Genomic DNA, 17,900 nt, shown 5'->3' with positions numbered 1-17,900 from the left:
ACAGGGAGTGGAACACAGCAGGTTCTGACAGGCTGATCTCTGAGCCGTGCTCAAGAGCTCTCTCCCAGGGCAAAGCCAAGGGGCTTGATTGTCTGAGGGGCTGAGCACCCAGCATACCCATGGAAACTGCTTAGAGTGGTGGGAGCTCACCTCTGACCATCAGGCTGATGAGATTGAGCTCATGCTGTAATACCCATCGGCTGCCCCCTGTCCCAGGGGGAGCAGCTGCACACCTGCCCTCCAGCCCCACCACAGACAGCACTGTGGTCTGGACAGAGAGGAAACAGAGTGGGGATGGTGGAGAGCCTCTTCTCTTCACTTCCATCCCTGGATCCTGCCCTGCCTTTGAGCCCAGAGGCTCGGAGTAGCCAAGAGCACGTCCAACTAATTACACACCGAGATGCGCCTCAGTGAGAATGGCAGCGTGGGGCTCATGTTCATTGTGTAGCAGGGACGCCTGGTACAGTTCCAGAGAAAGCATTTGTTTCTAGCAGCTGGCCCTGGCCCCTCTCGCTAGGCTCTCCTCTGCTCGTGCCCCACACCAATAAGACCAGCTCTGGTTTCAGAGGAAATTCTGCCCACAGTTATGTTGCCTCCTTCAGCTGGGCCAAGGTTTGCAGAGCTGTGTTCCTCCCAAACCTTTTCCTCCCCTGCTTGTGGCTCCCAAAGGTGGGCCCTGGCCTAGTTATTATGGCAGTTGGACTCCTTGAACTTGTTTAAAGGTGGCTGCTGCCCAGCTTGAATCACCTCTGTCCTTCCCCAATGGCTACTGTCATAACCATATAGCTAAGTATAGCCTAGAATTCCTTCTTACCTGTAAGGGGTTAAGAAGCTCAAATAACCTGGTTGGCACCTGACCAAAAGGACCAATGTGGAAAGAAGATACTTTCAAATCTTGGTGGGGGGAAGGCTTTGTTTTGTGTGTTATCTTGGGAAGCAGAGAAGCATCAGGTTAGAAAACTCCTTCTCCTATAAACCATCCTAAAAGTCTCATATAACAAAAATTATAAGTAAAAACCAGGCAAGGCATGTTAGATTATATTTTGTTCCGCTTGTGAATTTTTCCTTTGCTGGAGGGAAGTTTATTCCTGTTTTTTGTAACTTTGAAACTAAGCCTAGAGGAAGTTCTGCTGTGTTTTTGAATCTTTTGTTACCCTGTAAAGTTATTTTCCACCCTGATTTTACAGAGGTGATTTTTACTTTTTTTTTAAATAAAATCCTTCTTTTAAGAACCTGACTGATTGCTCTATTGTCCTGAGACCCAGGGGTTTGGGTCTGTGACTACTTTGTAACCAATTGGTTAGGATATTATTCTCAAGCCTCCCCAGGAAAGGGGATGTAAGGGCTTGGGGAGATATTTTGGGGGAATAGGAACTGCAAGTAGTCATTTCCCTGATTCTTTGTTAAATCACTTGGTGTGGCAGCGAACACTCCAAGAGCAAAGAATTCGTGTCTTGGGGAAGTTTTAACCTAAGCTGGTAGAAATAAGCTTAGGGGGTCTTTAATGCGGGTTCCCACATCTGTACCATAAAGTTCAGAGTGGGGAGGGAACCCTGACAGCCACCAAGGGCCTCAAGGGGCCTTTTAGGCAGCCTGGGATCACCAGGGCACACTGAAGCACTGGTCATTACCCCTTGCCCCAGTCACATCCCCTGCACCAGCTGCACGGAGGGGAAGCTGTAGAGCCAGGGTGCCAGTTTCATGCCACAGGAAGGTCCCCTCCATTGGGGTGATCCTCCACTACTGGCTATGCTGGATGTAGGGCCATTCTGCACCATCAGTGCAGTGCAAAGCTGCTGCAGTACAAGGGCCTGCTAATTTTTTTGCATCGCCTGGCAGCTATCTGCATCTGTGATCAGGAGCAGGATGTTGAAGAACCACCTTGCGAAGGGTATGCTGCTGGCCAGAGAAGACACTGCGAAGAGGACTATGGCTTGGAAGTCAGATAGAATTGCATCCCCAATTGTCTATGGGCTCAGCTGTCCACAGCATGGGAAGCTCAGAAAGATCCAGGAAAATACCCTCTCCCTTGCATTGGCATTGATGAGAGATGGAGAATCGGTCAAGAAATAATTGTCTCAAATTAAGGGAGGTATCTGCTCTAAAGGCCAGCAGCCTTTCACAATGCATATAGAAACTGCTCACTCATGGTACCGTTGGCGAAGCATTATGTAGACACGCTTGCTCATTAGGATCACAGTTTGTGGATGTTTTACCGAGGAATGGCAGAATGGAACACTGAAGCACAAGGAGCGTTTCCCTGTGAAAAACAGCCACAAACTGCGACTCGGGTGATACAACCCATCTGATGGGGTGAACGGCTTCCATGGCTAAAGGTTCAGCTGTTTGTGATGCTTGATTACCAAAGTGCATGCTGCAAAGAGTTGGTGGGAATTTTCTGATGAAACATTTTTGTCAGAAGATGCTGATTCATCACAATGAAAACCGTTTGCTGGAAAGGGTTGTCTTCTTCGGTGAATTTCTCCTGTCAACAATTATTTGGAAATTTTTCTTCAAAATGAATGAAAAATCCCATTTTGATGTTTTTGAAACAAAATATTCCGTTTTTTCCATTTGAAATGATATTTTTTGTGAAATGTAAACTGATTATAGTAAAACAATTTACAAAAAGTAAAAAGGTCAACATCTACCAAAATTCCCAAAGAAAATGTTTCAATTGACCTGAACAGATTTTTTTTTCAGTTTGTGAAAAAAATTGAACTTTCAACTTTTCCTCTCAATTTGTGTGTGAACATTTTTTTTAAAAAATCTCAGACATTTTCCTGAGACAGGACAAGAATTTCCCACCCAGCTCTAAAGTTCAAAGCAGCACTCGGGAAGCATTTGTTTGCAGCGCTGAATTGTCAGGGGGCTGAATGTGTCTATGTGCTCGTCTGAAAAGGTGCCTCTAAGAATAACGGTGAGCAGGAATGGTTGGGAAGCTCACACGAACCTCCTGAGGCTGAGTCACTACTCCACTACCCCAGCTTTAGGTCAGTATAACTCTATTTGCATGCCAAGAAATGACCAGCTGTGTAATTCAAGCCATCTGCCCCCTAGCCCACTGGTAGCCAGATTACAGCCCTGCTTCCCTGAGCCAGCTAACAGCTAGACTTTTCGCATCTTTGGGAGGTAGCTCCATGATTACCAGCTAGTCCCGTTCACCAGCTTGTCTGCTGCTCCCTTAAATACCTATTTCTTAAAGAGGCCATGTTATGCAATAGGATTGGCTGGTGTCGAACTCCTCAAAAGGGCTAGACTGCCCAGTTACTGATTTGTTTTTCCAAGGATTTTATTTTTTCCTGCTTGATTTTGACATTAGAAATTCAGATCTCATCTGCCCTGGAAGATTATGATGCCTGGAGAACCAATTACAATTACAAGTGAACACTGAGGACCAGAGAGGGAAAAGGATTTTCAGCCTGTTTAAAATTCTTTGGGTGAGACCCTAACCCCCGTTCTGGTGCCTTTAGGCTGAACAAAAGGGCCGGGGCAGTGTAACTGGTCCCTAGGAGACCAAGTGGCAGCCCTGGTACAGGAGCTGTGGTTGAAAGCCATAAGGCCTCTTCCTGAGAACCCCCTGCATAGAGGGTGTGTCAAAGGACACAGCACCCAACACTGCAGAGATTTTGAGTAGCGTTGCAGCCCATAGGGCAACCTGTGGGGAGGCTGTCATAAATTGGAGAGGCTGCTAGAGCTGTCTAATTTCCACCAGGGCCTCCAAAGCCCCCAGAACAGCCCAGGAGTGGGAGAGCACGAAGTTGACTTAACGGCGCCTTTGCACCCTCTCCCCGGGTTGTGAGTTCTGGACTGCACGCCTGAGCGGCTCACTACAGCATCCCACCCTTGGAGTTGTTTGGCCCCGATTTAACATCAATGACTGAGCTGGTCCTGCTTTGAGCAGGGAGTTGGAATAGATGACCTCCTGAGGTCCCTTCCAACCCTGATATTCTATGATTCTATGATTGTGCAGAGTCGATGTCTTGGTTAAAGATCCAACACCTTCACCTTTCCCATGAAGGAGGGAGAGACCACAATAAATATCCGAAAGCCCTCTGAGATGTCCTGCTGCAAAACCAGGGATGACCAGATTTGCTATACCCACAACTTCTACAGTGAACAGAGTCACATACACTCTTAAAAAGACTCCTTCCAGACCTCTATCTCCATTATAAAGCAGCAAAAAAAGGATACAAATCCAATGCTTAAAAACCCTTAGCAGATCACCTTTCTTTTAACTTTTCAAGGAAACAGGGGAAAATGTTTTTACTCTCTTCCCCCTTACTTCCCTTTTACCCTCTTCCCCCTTACTTCCCTTTTACCCCTCTTAACATAAACCAGCATGCCTCATTTTAAATATCAAAAGGGTTTGGCTGCAAAGAAAGCCAAAGGCTCTTGTTTCACCCTAGCCTCTGTCATTCCCTCTCACTTTCTCTCTTCTGCCTCCATTCTCTCATCCCTCCACCCCTTCTTTCCCTCTGTTCTTGGGATGCATTCCCCTCCCACTCTCCTAAGTGCTTCATCTGAAGAACCTGAATCAGGGCCCTAACCCAGCTCCCAGTTCAGCTTCCTGGTTTAAACCTTCCAGGCAAAGCTGCCCAGCTACCCTGGACCCCTCAAACAGACTTGGAGTGAAGGAGGTGATATCCCATTGCTGTGATGGTCCAAAAGGAAACCAAGGCTGCTTCTAAGGATAAACATGGGTCAAAACAAGGCTACAACGGGAGAGGTGTTAGGTCAGCAGATTCAGCTTCCTAAGCAGAGGAGGATCAAAAGGAGGAAAGAGAGCGTTGTCCTGGGGCAGCAGGGGGCAGGGAAGAGAGAGTGGCCCTTTCAGCAGCAGTTTTGTGGTCCAACAGCCACACAATTTCCAGTGTTGATATCCTCTCTAAATTCAGTTTCTATTGACAAAACCCAACATTGGGCTCATGCTAGAAAGGGCGTGTTTGAAAGTGGCCATGTGGCTCCCAACTAATGCTGGAAGAGGCGGGTGGAGGGGGGAGGGCTTCCTGGAGGCTGGGGGGAAGGGGCTGATGACTTCACTTTAAATACCTGAGACAAGGCCCCTGGCAGTAGTAAGCCACTCCCTGGTAGCCCTGCGTGGGTGGCTGATGCAATCTGCAATTCAGTGGGACAGGTCTGAGGCGCAGACTCTGGCCAAGGCTTCGGTACTATTCGACACTGCTGTGGAGTCCTAAGAGAAGAAGTGCTGGAACATGGCACTAGGGGCCTGCTGGGAAGCGTAAGGGGAGCTGGGGCAGTGGCACCACAAGGCCTGAAAAAGTGGGGGGATCCATTGTGACTGTAGTGACTGGGTTTCCTGTAGTGGCCTTTGAAGAGCATCTGCCATGTAGAGCTGTGAGCCTCTGCTCACTGGGTCCTTGGAGCAAGAGTGAAATTCTGCAATGGCAGCAGTTACCCAAGTCTGGGGGCCAGGAAACCCAGGGTTGTGGCAGGTGCCCAGATTGGGACCCCTTCCCAGTGCCAGAGGGTGGGTGAGTGCTCTACACTTTCAGAACATCAGGCAGGTTTGAAGTGTCTTGGAAGATCTCAGCTGGACGCGGGGTGAATGCACATCCTGCTGCAGCTGATTGCTCTGCTGGGCTCAGGCTGCAAAGCTGCATTTTTCACCACAGCCGTTTTCACTATTGCACAGCCACTGCCTTCTTCAGGGTAGCAAATTCAAAGAGGTGACGCTGTGCAGTGACACACTGAGGGGCCCCGCCCTCTAACTCGCTCACTGACCCTTTATCGTTCTTAGTGAGCGTGGAGACTGATGCCCTGCACAGCATTACTGGGCAGGCAGGTGGATGGCCAATGCTTTATAAGGCTTCATTATTATCACTAGTTTGCCCTAAACCTCAGGATCCCAGCCAGGGATCAGAGCTGCAAAGCACTGGGCACTGACATACCAATGTGTCTCAATGCCACTCCCAGCCCCAGAAAACTCGCAGTGTAATAAGACACAGACAAGAGGTGACCGGTGACTAATAGACAGGCCGGTGGGAGTGGAAAGGGATCAGGGTTGTAGCAGACACAGAAGTGTGTGATCAGTGATATGAGCTGCCAGCCTACCCAATGCCAGTGATTTGTTACAAACCCGGGCAGATGTAGGGTTTACAAAGGGATTCAAACACAGACCCAGTGACAGCTCTCTGGGCTCTAATGGGGCATCCTTCCCGTGCACCGGGGCAGCAGAGGAGGCAGTGTGACGGTGCTTACTGGGGAAGCAGACAAGCAGGTGATTGAAGCTGGCATCGTTGGGAGGCAGAAGGTGGGGCTGGCATTGTGATAAGCAGTTAGACTGGAAAGGTAGGGGAGGGCTCTCTGGGGTTAGGCCTGAAAGGTGAGGACAGGACGTATGTGCTTGATGCACTGGAGAAGGGGAGCCAGTGAAGGACAGCAGGTGAGGACAAACCTGGCTTTGCCAACCCCAAGCACTGAAATATCATAAGGCCACTCCAAAGTCATGAGATTTAATAAATAACTCTTGAGTTCTTTTAACTGATCCTCTAGCTTTTGAGCCATCAGGGCTCACATTTTAAGCTTGTCTCCACACCCTCAAGGGCTAGAAACTTTAATTTGTAAATGAAAGCTGAGATTTTCACCTGACTCCAGGTGCTCAGGCTTTAAGAAAAACACCAACATCAACAGATTTGTGAGTTTCGCTGAATTTCACTCTTTAAAACTACTCCGTGTCACCCCTCACTCTGCCCTGCAGGGCAAGTTCCATCACATGGAAATAAGTTCCTGACCAGAGTGATCCCTTCCTTCCTGCAAAACAGGAGGAAAGTCGGAGAGGCCATCCACCTGATCTCATATCTCTAATCAGCACCCACAATGGAGATTCCACAGCCTGCCTTGGCAACCTCTTCCTTTGCTAAATTGTTTGCAACATTACCGTCACAGCTAACCTAAATTTCCCCTCCTGCAGCTGAAGCCCATTCGTTACTCTGTGTTCTGTTTGTATTGACTAACGAGAAGCTCTGGGCCCTTGCCTTCTTACCGCACCCTCCCAAAAAGTCAGCACACTTGTGTGGGGGTGAGAGAGAATTTTAGTTCTCAGAACAGATGGTCCCATTGGATGTGCTGGAGCCTCTGTCTACAAAGCAGTGCCAGCTTCCCCCGTACTGTCTTCTTTTATCCAGCCTGAACACATTCACTCCTTTTAGCCTATCCATGTCTACCTTCCAGACCTTTTACCTTTGTTGTTGCCAGCCTTTGAGCTCCCCATAGAGAGAACCCATGTGAATGGTAAGAGATAATGCAATCAGAAATTGCACTGTTGGCTCCCAAGATCCATGCCGCTAAGACACAAAGAACATGCAGTGACTATCTTTTGTACATAGGGAAAGCCACCCTGAACATAAGCATCTGCAACCCAAGTGCAGAGAAGGAAGGCGGGCATCGACTCCTGGGGAAGCAGCCTGCAACCAGTCAACACCAGTGCCAAGAGGGAAACAAAGTGAGGTGACACCTCTCATCAGAGATGAAGCGAGACCATCACAGTCAAGGTCAAAAGATTTTTATCCCTCACCAACAAGAAAGAGTTTTCACAGAGATTAGAAATAGACTCTCTAACACTCGGGCCCATAGACACGTCTTGGACCTGACTCAGTCAACACTCAGCCTTGGGCTTGTCTACATGATGCAATACTGCACATCAGTGGGGCGTGAATTCTAATGCACACCAACATGTCACGCACTAACTGGCCTGCATAGACACTGTTGGCGCACACTAAAAGTTCCCTAGTGCGCATTAACATAGTCCCATTCCAAACAGTACCTTGTTAGCATGCACTTTTAATGTGCACCAGCAGGGTCTACCCAAACCAGTTAGTGGGTGAATCATTGGTGTGCATTAGAATTCACACCCCACTGCTGTGCACTACTGTGCCGAATAGACAAGCCCCGAGATTTAAGACAAGGTGAGACCCTGACTCTGATTGAACTTGATCTTGTGTGTTGGAGTGGCCTGCCCACAAAGAAGAGTTTAATACTAAGATATTAAATAGCATGGAAGGAGTTTGCTTTATACATACGCTAGGATCCATATATTTACTTGCATTATACTCATAAGCCTTTGTAACTCTATTGGTGTAATGATATATCAAATTGCCTAAGCTGTCTTTTCCAATCATTCTTTCCATCATTAATGCTTATGGTGACACATGCAGAATAATGGTTATTTATGCAACTGAACTGAGCTGGATTTTTATGCATAAAGTTGTTTACATTTCTTTTCTTGCTGGTTAATTAGTCATAATAACATAGACCTGCATTTGCTGTATTGGCAGTACTGAGTCCTGTGTTTGGAAAGAACACGAGTGAAATTAGGCCTTGTTCTGCACTGAAGGCAGCAGCCTCCTGAAGAGTTGTGTTAAGGTTTTATTGAATGGAACTGGAGCACTCTCTGTCCATTAATCTTCTGTGGAAGAAATGCATTGGCAGAGGCCAACATTTTCAAACTTAGGGCCATGATAGCTGTCTAAGACTCTGACATGGGGCACCCCATTTGAAAAAAGTTTGATGAATTTTCTTTTAAATTAAAGATCCCCCTGCTGTTTTGAAGTCCTAATTAAATGAAAGTATTTCCATGAACTCAAATAACTCAGACGACTTATAAGAAAAACGATTTGATCTCAGTGGTAAAGGAAACTCACTTACAGGTTCCCTAAAGGACCAAATCCTGCATTGCCTACTGGAGGTGTGCTGGGAGGGGAGAAGCAGAGAGATACTGTCAGTGTGCTATGTATCTGAGCTGCTCTGCCTGTGCACAGGGGAAGGCAGAGTGATCTAGTGGATAAAGCACTGGTCTCGGAGTCAGGAGGAGACCTGGGCTGTATGGCCCTGTTGTATGATCTTGGGTGAGTCATTTTGCCTCTCTCTGCGTTGGTTTCCTCACCTACCCTGTGTCTGTCTTCAATATTTAGACTAACAAGTACTCCTTTTCTTTTTGCGAATACAGACTAACACGGCTGCTACTCTGAAACCAGTATTTAGACTGTAAGCTCTTTGAGGCAGGCACTGTCTTTCACTATGTGAGTGTTTCAGGGCAAACCCCGTCACAGGCACCCTCCTGCAGCCAATTTAGGCAATACAGGTGCAGCCCACCTCTGTTTCCCCTTCATCTGACTGTGCAAACGACTAGCATCTCTCAAACCCTTTATGCAGCAACACTGGCACAGTCCACAGATCCCTCATGGGAAAATCAGTTCTTCCCCAAACCCCAAAATTACAATGCAGCAGCTCTTGAATCTCATTCAAAGGTCACCATTTCCAGGTCCCCCACCAGTAGGGTGACCAGATGGCAAGTATGAAAAATTGGGACGGGGGTAGGAGGTAATAGGCACCTATGTAAGACAAACCCCAAATACTGGGACCGTCCATATAAAAATCAGGTCACCCTGCCCACCAGAGAGCAATTAACCCCTCTGCCCCAGGGCCCCATTCTCCAGGCCATCCAGCCAAGACTCCTAAGCCCACTCCTCTCCCTTGTGTCTTCTCCTGTGGCCCCAATTCAGATCTTCTGTGAGAGGGCTCCCTGCAGTATCTCACTCCCCCAAACCTCCTCCTCTGTTAGTTCTACCCTGCCCATGGGATCTACCCTCCCGAGCCAATCCCTAGCTCTGGGCCCAGCTTACACTGCCCACACTGGCTCTTCTCTTCATTCCTAGGGGCCACTACACAAGCCTTCCCATAATGCAGCAGGGCTCCCCAGCCCTCCCAACTGCAGCACCTTCCTCACACCTGTGCTCTCAGGCTGCTCTCACTTGCCCCTGCCTCACTCCTCCTCGGGTGCAGTCTCTCCTCTTTACATGGGCCAGTTGCTTCTCATCAGCCCAGTTGGGAGGTGACTGAGCAGGCCCAGGGGCTGGTACTAAAGGGGCCAGTCATCCTGCAACAGTGCGTGTGTGTGTACAGCATGGAACTCAGTGGGGCCCAGATCGCCCCTCGGCACAGCCATGTTATAAAGAAGAAGAAGAACGTATCAGGTGACTGGCAGTAAGAACGCTACAGGCAGCAGAGAGAGTCGTTACTATAAGCAGCTGCAAAGAGTCAGGCTGGAGCTGAAAGCAGCAGTGTTACCGGGGATATACGAGGGTGCTGTTGGTCCAACGTACTTATCCAGCCTTGTTACTGCACTATTTGAGCACCTTGTGATGTGTGATGTAGTTCTCCTCACACCATCTCCGACAGGGAAGGAAGGAACCCCACATTACAGATGGGGAACTAAGGCAACAGAGTGGCTACGGCTCAGATCCTCAAGAGCACATAGGCTTCTAACTTGCACTGAAATCACTGGGAGTGAGGTGCCAAGTGACTTGCCCCAGGTCACACAGGAAGCCTGTGGTAGAGCAGGGACCCTAACCCCTGGACCATCTTACTACCCTTCATACCAGCCTTGGGCTCTGCTTCTGCAGTCAGATCCATGCTGGCAGACCCGTCTGCCCTCCACCCTTCCAACCTTGCTCCCATGAGAATTTCCTTCACCATCTAGGCTCCACCCAGTCCCGAGCAGCTGATGGCAGAGAACTGGGCTTAGGGATAAAACACAGAGTGAAAACTTTAGCGAGGCTTGGGAAAATGAAGGCTTTGCTGAATGTTGTGTAGGGGAATTTGCATAAATCAGAGTAGAAATGTATGTAAATGGGAGTGCGCAAATGTATGCTAATGTATGCAAATGACAGCAGACACATCCAAAGTGGTTGCTGTTTCCTTGTTTGTTACTAAATATTTCATGTGAAAATGTTGCTAACACATACAGAGGTTGGGCATGGGACCAGGTCTGTGGAGCCCAGAGTTCTTTTCCCAGCTCTGACACTGATTCACTAGGTGACCTTGGGCAACTCAGTTTCCCTATCTGCAAAATGGGTTAATGGGACTGACTCACCTTTTTAAAGTCCTTTGAGATCTTTGGATGAAACATGCTCTATAAATGCAAATGAATTGATAATTATAAATGAATTATCAGTTAACTATTAATTACTAATTAGGATATATTAAATAGGGTTTAGATGGTCTGTGACAGGCATTCACTGCACAAAACGGTGGACAACAAAGAACAATAAATTCATTTACAAAAAGTAAAAGAATAGACCAAATTCAGAACTGGTTCAATTCCACTGACTTCCACAGAACTTCACCTACTCCCCCCAGCTCTGAATTTGGTCTCACCTAATGAGTCACATAAGCTATTCAAGGCCAGAATATAGTGGGGGATGGCCAGCTTTGCAGTTAATGAATGAAGAAACATTGGTTATGACATATCAGGCCAAATTCAGCCCTAGTGCAAGCAGATGGATCTCTGTGGATTTTAGTGGTGTTGCACCTGCTTACACCAATGATGAATTTGCCCCCACCCCGGATGATTCAACCTCTCATAACTATGATGCTTTCATAACTGTGACACAACAGACTGTTGAGCAGCACAAGGCAGTTGGAAAAGAGGGAAAGAATCTGGCTCCCTCCTGGTAACCAAGAGATGCTTCCTAGCAGGGCTGTCAGTTATAGTGCTGACATTATATAAGCATTTTGCAGTTGTTTCTGGGGTGTGTTTTTCCCTGTGTACTGGGCTTAGAATTTAAGACACATTATAAATAAACCTAAGTAAATACATAAATAGCAAAACAAGTTCTTGGAATACGGAACACAGGCTGCCTGTATTCTCTCCAAACCATTGGTCTGCCATTTCACAACTTCACACCTTTAGCATGCCCAGCACCTTCAAATCATTCCTCCTCCAATGGTGGACCACCGTTGCATCTTTCTTGTGCCCTAATTCTTCAGCGGAGAGCTGTTCTGCAAGTGATCTGAAAGAAGGCTTTATTCCTCCATTAGTTCGAAGCTTGTGGAATATATTCATGATTCCATTGATATTAGCATGTGTCACTTTACACCAGTTCTTTTATTAGATTGTTAATTGATGCCCTGTATGTTCACTGAAGCCATGTTGCTGCTGCTTCTGGCTTTGGTCAGGAAAAATCTCTCAGAGGGTCACCACTATCGCTGTTAGCCCTTGGCCAGACCTCGGAAGAGCCGTTTCAATGAACTGATGTGAAGTTTCTCCCAGTCTCAGGTTGTTGGTCCTGGTGAGCAGCACAATTTGCTGCTCTCCAGCTTGCAAAGTGTCCAGCCCGCCCTCCCTGTTGCTAAACTACCATCTAGCAGAAGGCATCAAGGAAGACAACCATGCCCTAGACATTGACATGAATTAAAACTCATTCTTAGGGAACTGAGTAGCTACTTGGGACTCAAACAAACATCAGCCAAACACCGTTTGATTTTGTCCATGCTGGTTCTGCATTAGTCAAGCAATGGGGTTGCCATCTCTTTTCTAAAAAGACTGCTCCACAACATCATTGATCTCACATTAGGAAACTTTCCCTAATATTCACACACATTCACTGCGTCACTGTGACCTCGCTATGCGCTGGTACCATCCTGAATGATCTGCCTCCCTGCTTGGTACCTGCACCCTTGTGAAACTGTTCTCACATCCCCATCCAGAATCATTCCAGATCTTTGTACTCTCTCCTCTCACATCAGACTGGGCACCTCACTAACCACTCTCATTGCTCTTCTTTGGACTCCCTGCAGCTTCCTGGCCTCTTTCTGCTGCTGTGATTCCCACATGTACTGCAGTGCAAGAATCACCTAGGACAATGACTCTGTGCTGACTAGGGCTTGGACCACTAGTGCCCATGGAAATACCTAGGGGAGAAAAGCAGAAAATCCCATGCAGATCCCCTCGCAGAGCGCTCCCCAACTCATTCCACAGGGGAGTGCAAGGGGTAGCAATTCCATTAGCAAACCCGATAGATTCTGGGGGATCCTGAGGAGGTCAGTGCCATCTGCACAGAAGTCCAGTGCATCCTTACCACTTCTGGACCACAGTGTGGCTCTCCTTGGTTCCCTCCAATAGCAGCTGCATGGTCAGAGATCCCCCCTTCTCCCTCAAGTCAGGATTCCCAGCACAGAGGGGGCTGTGAAATAGCAAATCAAGCTACAGGTTGCATTAAGTCTCCATGGGTTGTTCCATGAGGGTTGGGGTGGGACAATGCCTGCATCTCCAGTACCACAACCAGCACTCTGTATTGCCCCTGACCTGCCCCCTGTAGATCTCTAACCCCGCACTGGGGGCTCCCCCGGGTCCTGGGGCAGAGACAGCCCGGTGCACCAGAAGTGACTGCTTCCTTTTCACAGAGAGCAGGAGAGCTGCACAGAGAGGAACTGTTGTTAGCCAGGGGATTTATAAGGAAAAGGACCATTCCAGCCTTCCCTCTCCCCATGCACCAAACCCAGTTAATCCTTGGAAAGACACCCTCCACGAGGGCATCTGAAGGGAATGAACCTAACACCTATTGATCTAAATGTAAGGGGACTGTTGACCACTTACTAACATTCAGTGGGAGTGTTTTAGTTGCTAGCTCCCAGTACTAAAAAGGGGGAAGGGTCGATGGGGAATCAGGACCGAGACTGACAGTCCCCAGGAACAATGGGGAGAGGCCAATGCTCCAGGTCGGTCTGAATGACAGGGCGGGTCCCGTCCTCCGTGTGAGCTGGAATTGCCTGGGTCAGACAGAGGGGGGCTGAGCTAACGAGAAAGCAGGGGCGCAAGCTGAGCTGGAGAGCAGAACTGTGCCAGATCCAGAGAGAGCAGACCCTGTCCTGGGAGCAGAGCTGCAGCCCCAAAGCCAGAGGCACAGCCCAGAGGGAGCAGACTTGCCCTGGGAGCAGAGCTGCAGCAACCAGAGCCAGAGCAGCCAGAAAAGCAGCCCAGGAAGCAGGTTTTGTTACAGAGCAGAGCAGAGTTACAGAAGCAGCCAGCAGAGCAGACCTGTCCTGGGAGCAGAGCTGTAGCAACCAAAGGCAGAGGGGCCAAAGAAGCAGCCCAGGGAGCTGGAGGCAGAACAGCAGCAGCAGTGTGGAGACAGAGTGGTGCAGCTGGGGCTGGAGCAGTCCGGAGCTGAGTGCGGTGAGCAGCTGGGGAGAGCGAGGGGGACCCTGGGCAGCGTGCCCAGCACAGGGAGATGCCTCAGCCAAGGGGCTCTGCAGGCCAGGCTTGGATCATAACCCCAACAGGGCGGGGGGCGACACTGGGAAGAAGGGTCCTAGACTTAGAGCCTGAGAGCGTGTGGCCACCACCAGAGCAAGTGTCCAACCCACAGCATCCCTGCAGCACAGCCATGGCCTGAGAAGAAGGCCTGGGACTTCCAAGGAACAGACTGTGAACTGCCTGGACATTCCAGAGACACCCTTTGTGATGTTCTCTGCCACAGAGCGGGGTGATGTGTTTCCTTTAACCTTTCCCATTTTTCCTTATTCTTTTTAAAATTAATTGTTGATTAAATAATTTGCATTTGCTTTAAATTGTATGTAGTGGTCAGTGGGTCAGAGAAGTGTCCAGTGTGGAGTGGGGACACCCTAGCCCCTGTCCTAGGTGACCACAGCAGGGTTGGGGGTCGAGCCCCCCAGGAATCCTGGGCCCAGCCTTGTTGGGGTTACGAGGACTCTGCCAGACAAGAGGGTAGAAGGGGGGTCCTCAAGGGCAGGGAGGCCACTGGGTCAAGGAAGTGGGAGCAAGGACTCAGATCCTTTTGCTAGCCCACTTCACTGGGGTAGTGCAGAAGCCAGAAAAGTTCCCCACAATAGCGGGACTATTTCCCCGCTTACATAAAGCATGAGCTGCTGTGGCATGAACTAAGGGTCCACATCCCCAGCACCCCTCATTCCAGTACCCTGGTCAAGGGCCAGATTTTTAAAGGTATTTAGGCATCTAACTCCCGTTGACTTCATTGGGAATTAGGTGCTTAAACAGTTTTAAAAATCTGACCCCAAGTCCATTGGGACTGAGGCAGTAGCAGACTCGTAAACTTCCAGTCATGGGAGTGGGGGAGAACGGGACATAAAACCACAGTACTAGCAATTGTTACATACACTGGGCCACTGGGGGTGGAAAGCAGGCATGTGTATTTCTAGCGTTTTATAACCTACTGTGGCCACGGATCTCCTTCTCTCTCATTTCTGCTCTCTCCCAGGTTGTTCCCCTCTGACCCTGTAGCAGCTATCACTGTTTGTTTTGTGGTGTGTGTTCAGGGAGATCTGTAAACTCCCTCTCTCCAGCAAGGGAAAGGCACAGTAGTGCTAAAAACCTTTTCTGGAAACTGAGGAACGATGGGAAGGAATTTGTGTCACTTAGAAAATAATCTGCATCATACTGCTATGTACAGCAATCACCTTTGGGAAAGTGGAAAGGGAAAGCTGCTTCCTTAGCCAACTGTTTTTTTCCCAGCAACAAAAGTGCATGCTAGTTTGCTCTTGCAAGGTCGCACATAAGCACTGGTTTATTACTGTAGGGTTGCATAGGAGCGCTGTGCCCTGGTGTTAACTTGTTCCAGGAAGAGAAGAAGCAAAACTCTTATTTACGAAACACCCCATCTACAGAATGTAAGTGTTTGCTAATCAAGTCAGCCCTTGCCAGCATTTACTGCACAGTGGTTTTCCCCTTAGAATAGGAATATGGGCTCGATCCTGCAAGATGCTAGATATGCTCAGCTTCGAAGAGCCTGATCCAAAGCCCATTGAAATCTATGGGAATCTTTCCACTGACTTCAAGGAGTTTTGGATCAAGCCCCAAGCCGCTGGGAGGTGGAGCACAGAGAACACTCTTGTTATTGGCAAATGTTGACTCTATAATGGTGACTGTTTGACAAGAGCTTTACAAAAGGATATGATACAATAGAAGATGGTAAAGGAGGGTTACATTTGGGGCCAAAGCCAACCATGAGAGAGCTTTAGACCTGATGGTTCCCCACCTAGATTTAAGGGGGGGAAATATGATGCACATTAATCTGAGCAGTGAAACAAATTGAGAGAGAATCCCAGTTACCTTAGCTGTCCCTCTGCATCCTCAGCACTTAGCACCTCTGGAGAGTCCAGGAAAGTCTCCAAATGCACACCACTGAGCAGCTCGCTATACAGCTCCTTGCTTGGCAAGTCCCTCTTCTCCAAGTCAGCATCACTTCTCCTTGGCGCAGTGCTACCCTGTGTCTCCGTTACCTCTTTGCCATCAAAGTCCCTCTCCTTCCTCAGCTCAAACTCTGTATGCAAGCCGTTCGTCAGCACCAGACCGTTGGCACTGCTGCTGTCACTCTCCGATTGCACTTGCTGTAGCCTGTTTCTCTGCATTTCACTCTGCTTCCATAGGTCTGGTGCCGTTTCCAGATGTTCGGCCCCGTGGCCGGTGCTGTCATTGGCTGGGCTTCTGCGTTCCTTTGCTCTGGATGGCTCAGCGCTATTCAGGAGGCTGGCTTTTTCATTGGAGAGATTTGTGGGCTCTGCTGGCTGTTCACTCCCCTTATTACAGGCTAACATGGCTAGCTGCAAGCCCGAGGTTTGTGGCTCATTATACTCCACAGAAGATAATGGACAGAGAATGTTTTCATTCATGTTCAGCTTGTTCTCACAGGGCTTGCCCTTGGTTAACTCAGGCTCAGTATTATCTACACAGGAGGAGAAACAGAAAATTGTGAGCGTCTGAAATTGTCACTGTTAATGACGTTACTGTCTAATGACAATTTCGAAGTGCAGAGGAATGAGACAAACACACATTCCACCATAATTTAGACTCCTGGGCCGCAGCTGGGTGGGTGCTACTTCTCGGAGGTGATGGCTGGAGTGGACTGAAAACTTTGAAAACTCATGCCCTTGCGTTAAAGTAGAAGCCAGGGGAGGTGGCACATGTCAAAACTCTTTGTGTGTATGGCCTATGCAACAGAGGAAAGCAATCATATGATCCAAACACAGCCACAGTCCCAAAAGATCAGCCCCTCCTCACTGAGCAGCAGGAGACACAAAAAGGCACATGCGTGGCCTGTTTTCTGACATAACCGTCCCAGAAAAGTGCAGAGCCCGCGCCTGTGAGTCTGCACAGTTGTGTCAATAGTTAGTATGCCCAGTTCAAATGCACTTGTCCCCATGCTCATGCTGTGGCTCTGTCCTCCTCTAGTGGTTGGACCATATATAAAGATGTATGAGTCTTCTACAGCCTTTGAGCTAACAGTGCTTTCACAGGCAGTAGAGCTTCATGCTTTTAAATCCAGAGATTCCCAGATTCAGCCCTGCTGAAAACCTGCACTGATGCCTACTGGACTATGGGAAGTGTCCGTTATAGGTCAGAGTGGGGCAGATATTGCTCCTTTGAAGCCTTTGGCAGGGTCATCTGGCTAATGGCTCACAAACAAGATCTCACAGGCCGTCACAGCACTGAGCAGGACTCAGTGGCTATTGACATGGGCGTACCGCTCTGTCCAAAACTCTGGCAGCCCCAACCATATCACCACAGCCCCTGTCACACCACACAGACAGAAAACAGGCCGGTGTTTGGAAGGTGCCCAACTAATCTCCACCCACAGCGGTGGGTATTGACAATGAGGGCTGCTCCATGCTCTAGCTTCATACCCAGGCCTGGAGCTAAGGCTGCAGTCATTCAGGGAATGACCTGGTAGCACCAGAAATGCTGCTGCCATGTTTCCCCCCTCAGCTTAAAACTCTCCTTTGCCATGAGGCCTACAACAACCTTGACAACAGTTAGGCTGGTGGTGGACTGAACCCACTGAGTGTCATGCTGTCTGAGTGTTTCCTTGTGCTCCCCCACCTGTCTGTTTCCATCTGTTGTCTCCTGTCTTATACTTGGATTATAAGATCCATGGTGCAGAGACCATTTTTTGATCTGCATTTGCACAGCACTTAACACAATGGGGTCTGGGACCAGGATGAGGTCTCTTAGCCTCTGAGAATAGGACAAGAAGCCATGGGCTTAAATTGTAGCAATGGAGGTTTAGGTTGGACATTAGGAAAAACTTCCGAAATGTCAGGGTGGTTAAGCACTGGAATAA

The 17,900-nt window shown here is 48.6% G+C and overlaps 1 protein-coding gene across 1 annotated transcript in view; it reads right to left on the bottom strand.

Annotated features, from left to right (window-relative positions):
* The window catches only part of PSD2 (pleckstrin and Sec7 domain containing 2), a 136,012-nt gene that overhangs the window by 81,933 nt on the left and 36,179 nt on the right, over positions 1-17,900 (bottom strand). Inside the window, exon 2 of the mRNA XM_038414950.2 lies at positions 15,893-16,505. Within this exon, the coding sequence (XP_038270878.1) occupies positions 15,893-16,452 (560 nt within the window). The 5' untranslated portion in view covers positions 16,453-16,505. The remainder of the gene's footprint in view (positions 1-15,892; positions 16,506-17,900) is intronic.

Source organism: Dermochelys coriacea, chromosome 8 (assembly GCF_009764565.3).
Source record: "Dermochelys coriacea isolate rDerCor1 chromosome 8, rDerCor1.pri.v4, whole genome shotgun sequence".
NCBI lineage: Eukaryota > Metazoa > Chordata > Testudines > Dermochelyidae > Dermochelys > Dermochelys coriacea.
Note: the sequence above shows the minus strand (reverse complement) of the source record. Positions and strands in the feature narration are given on the sequence as shown.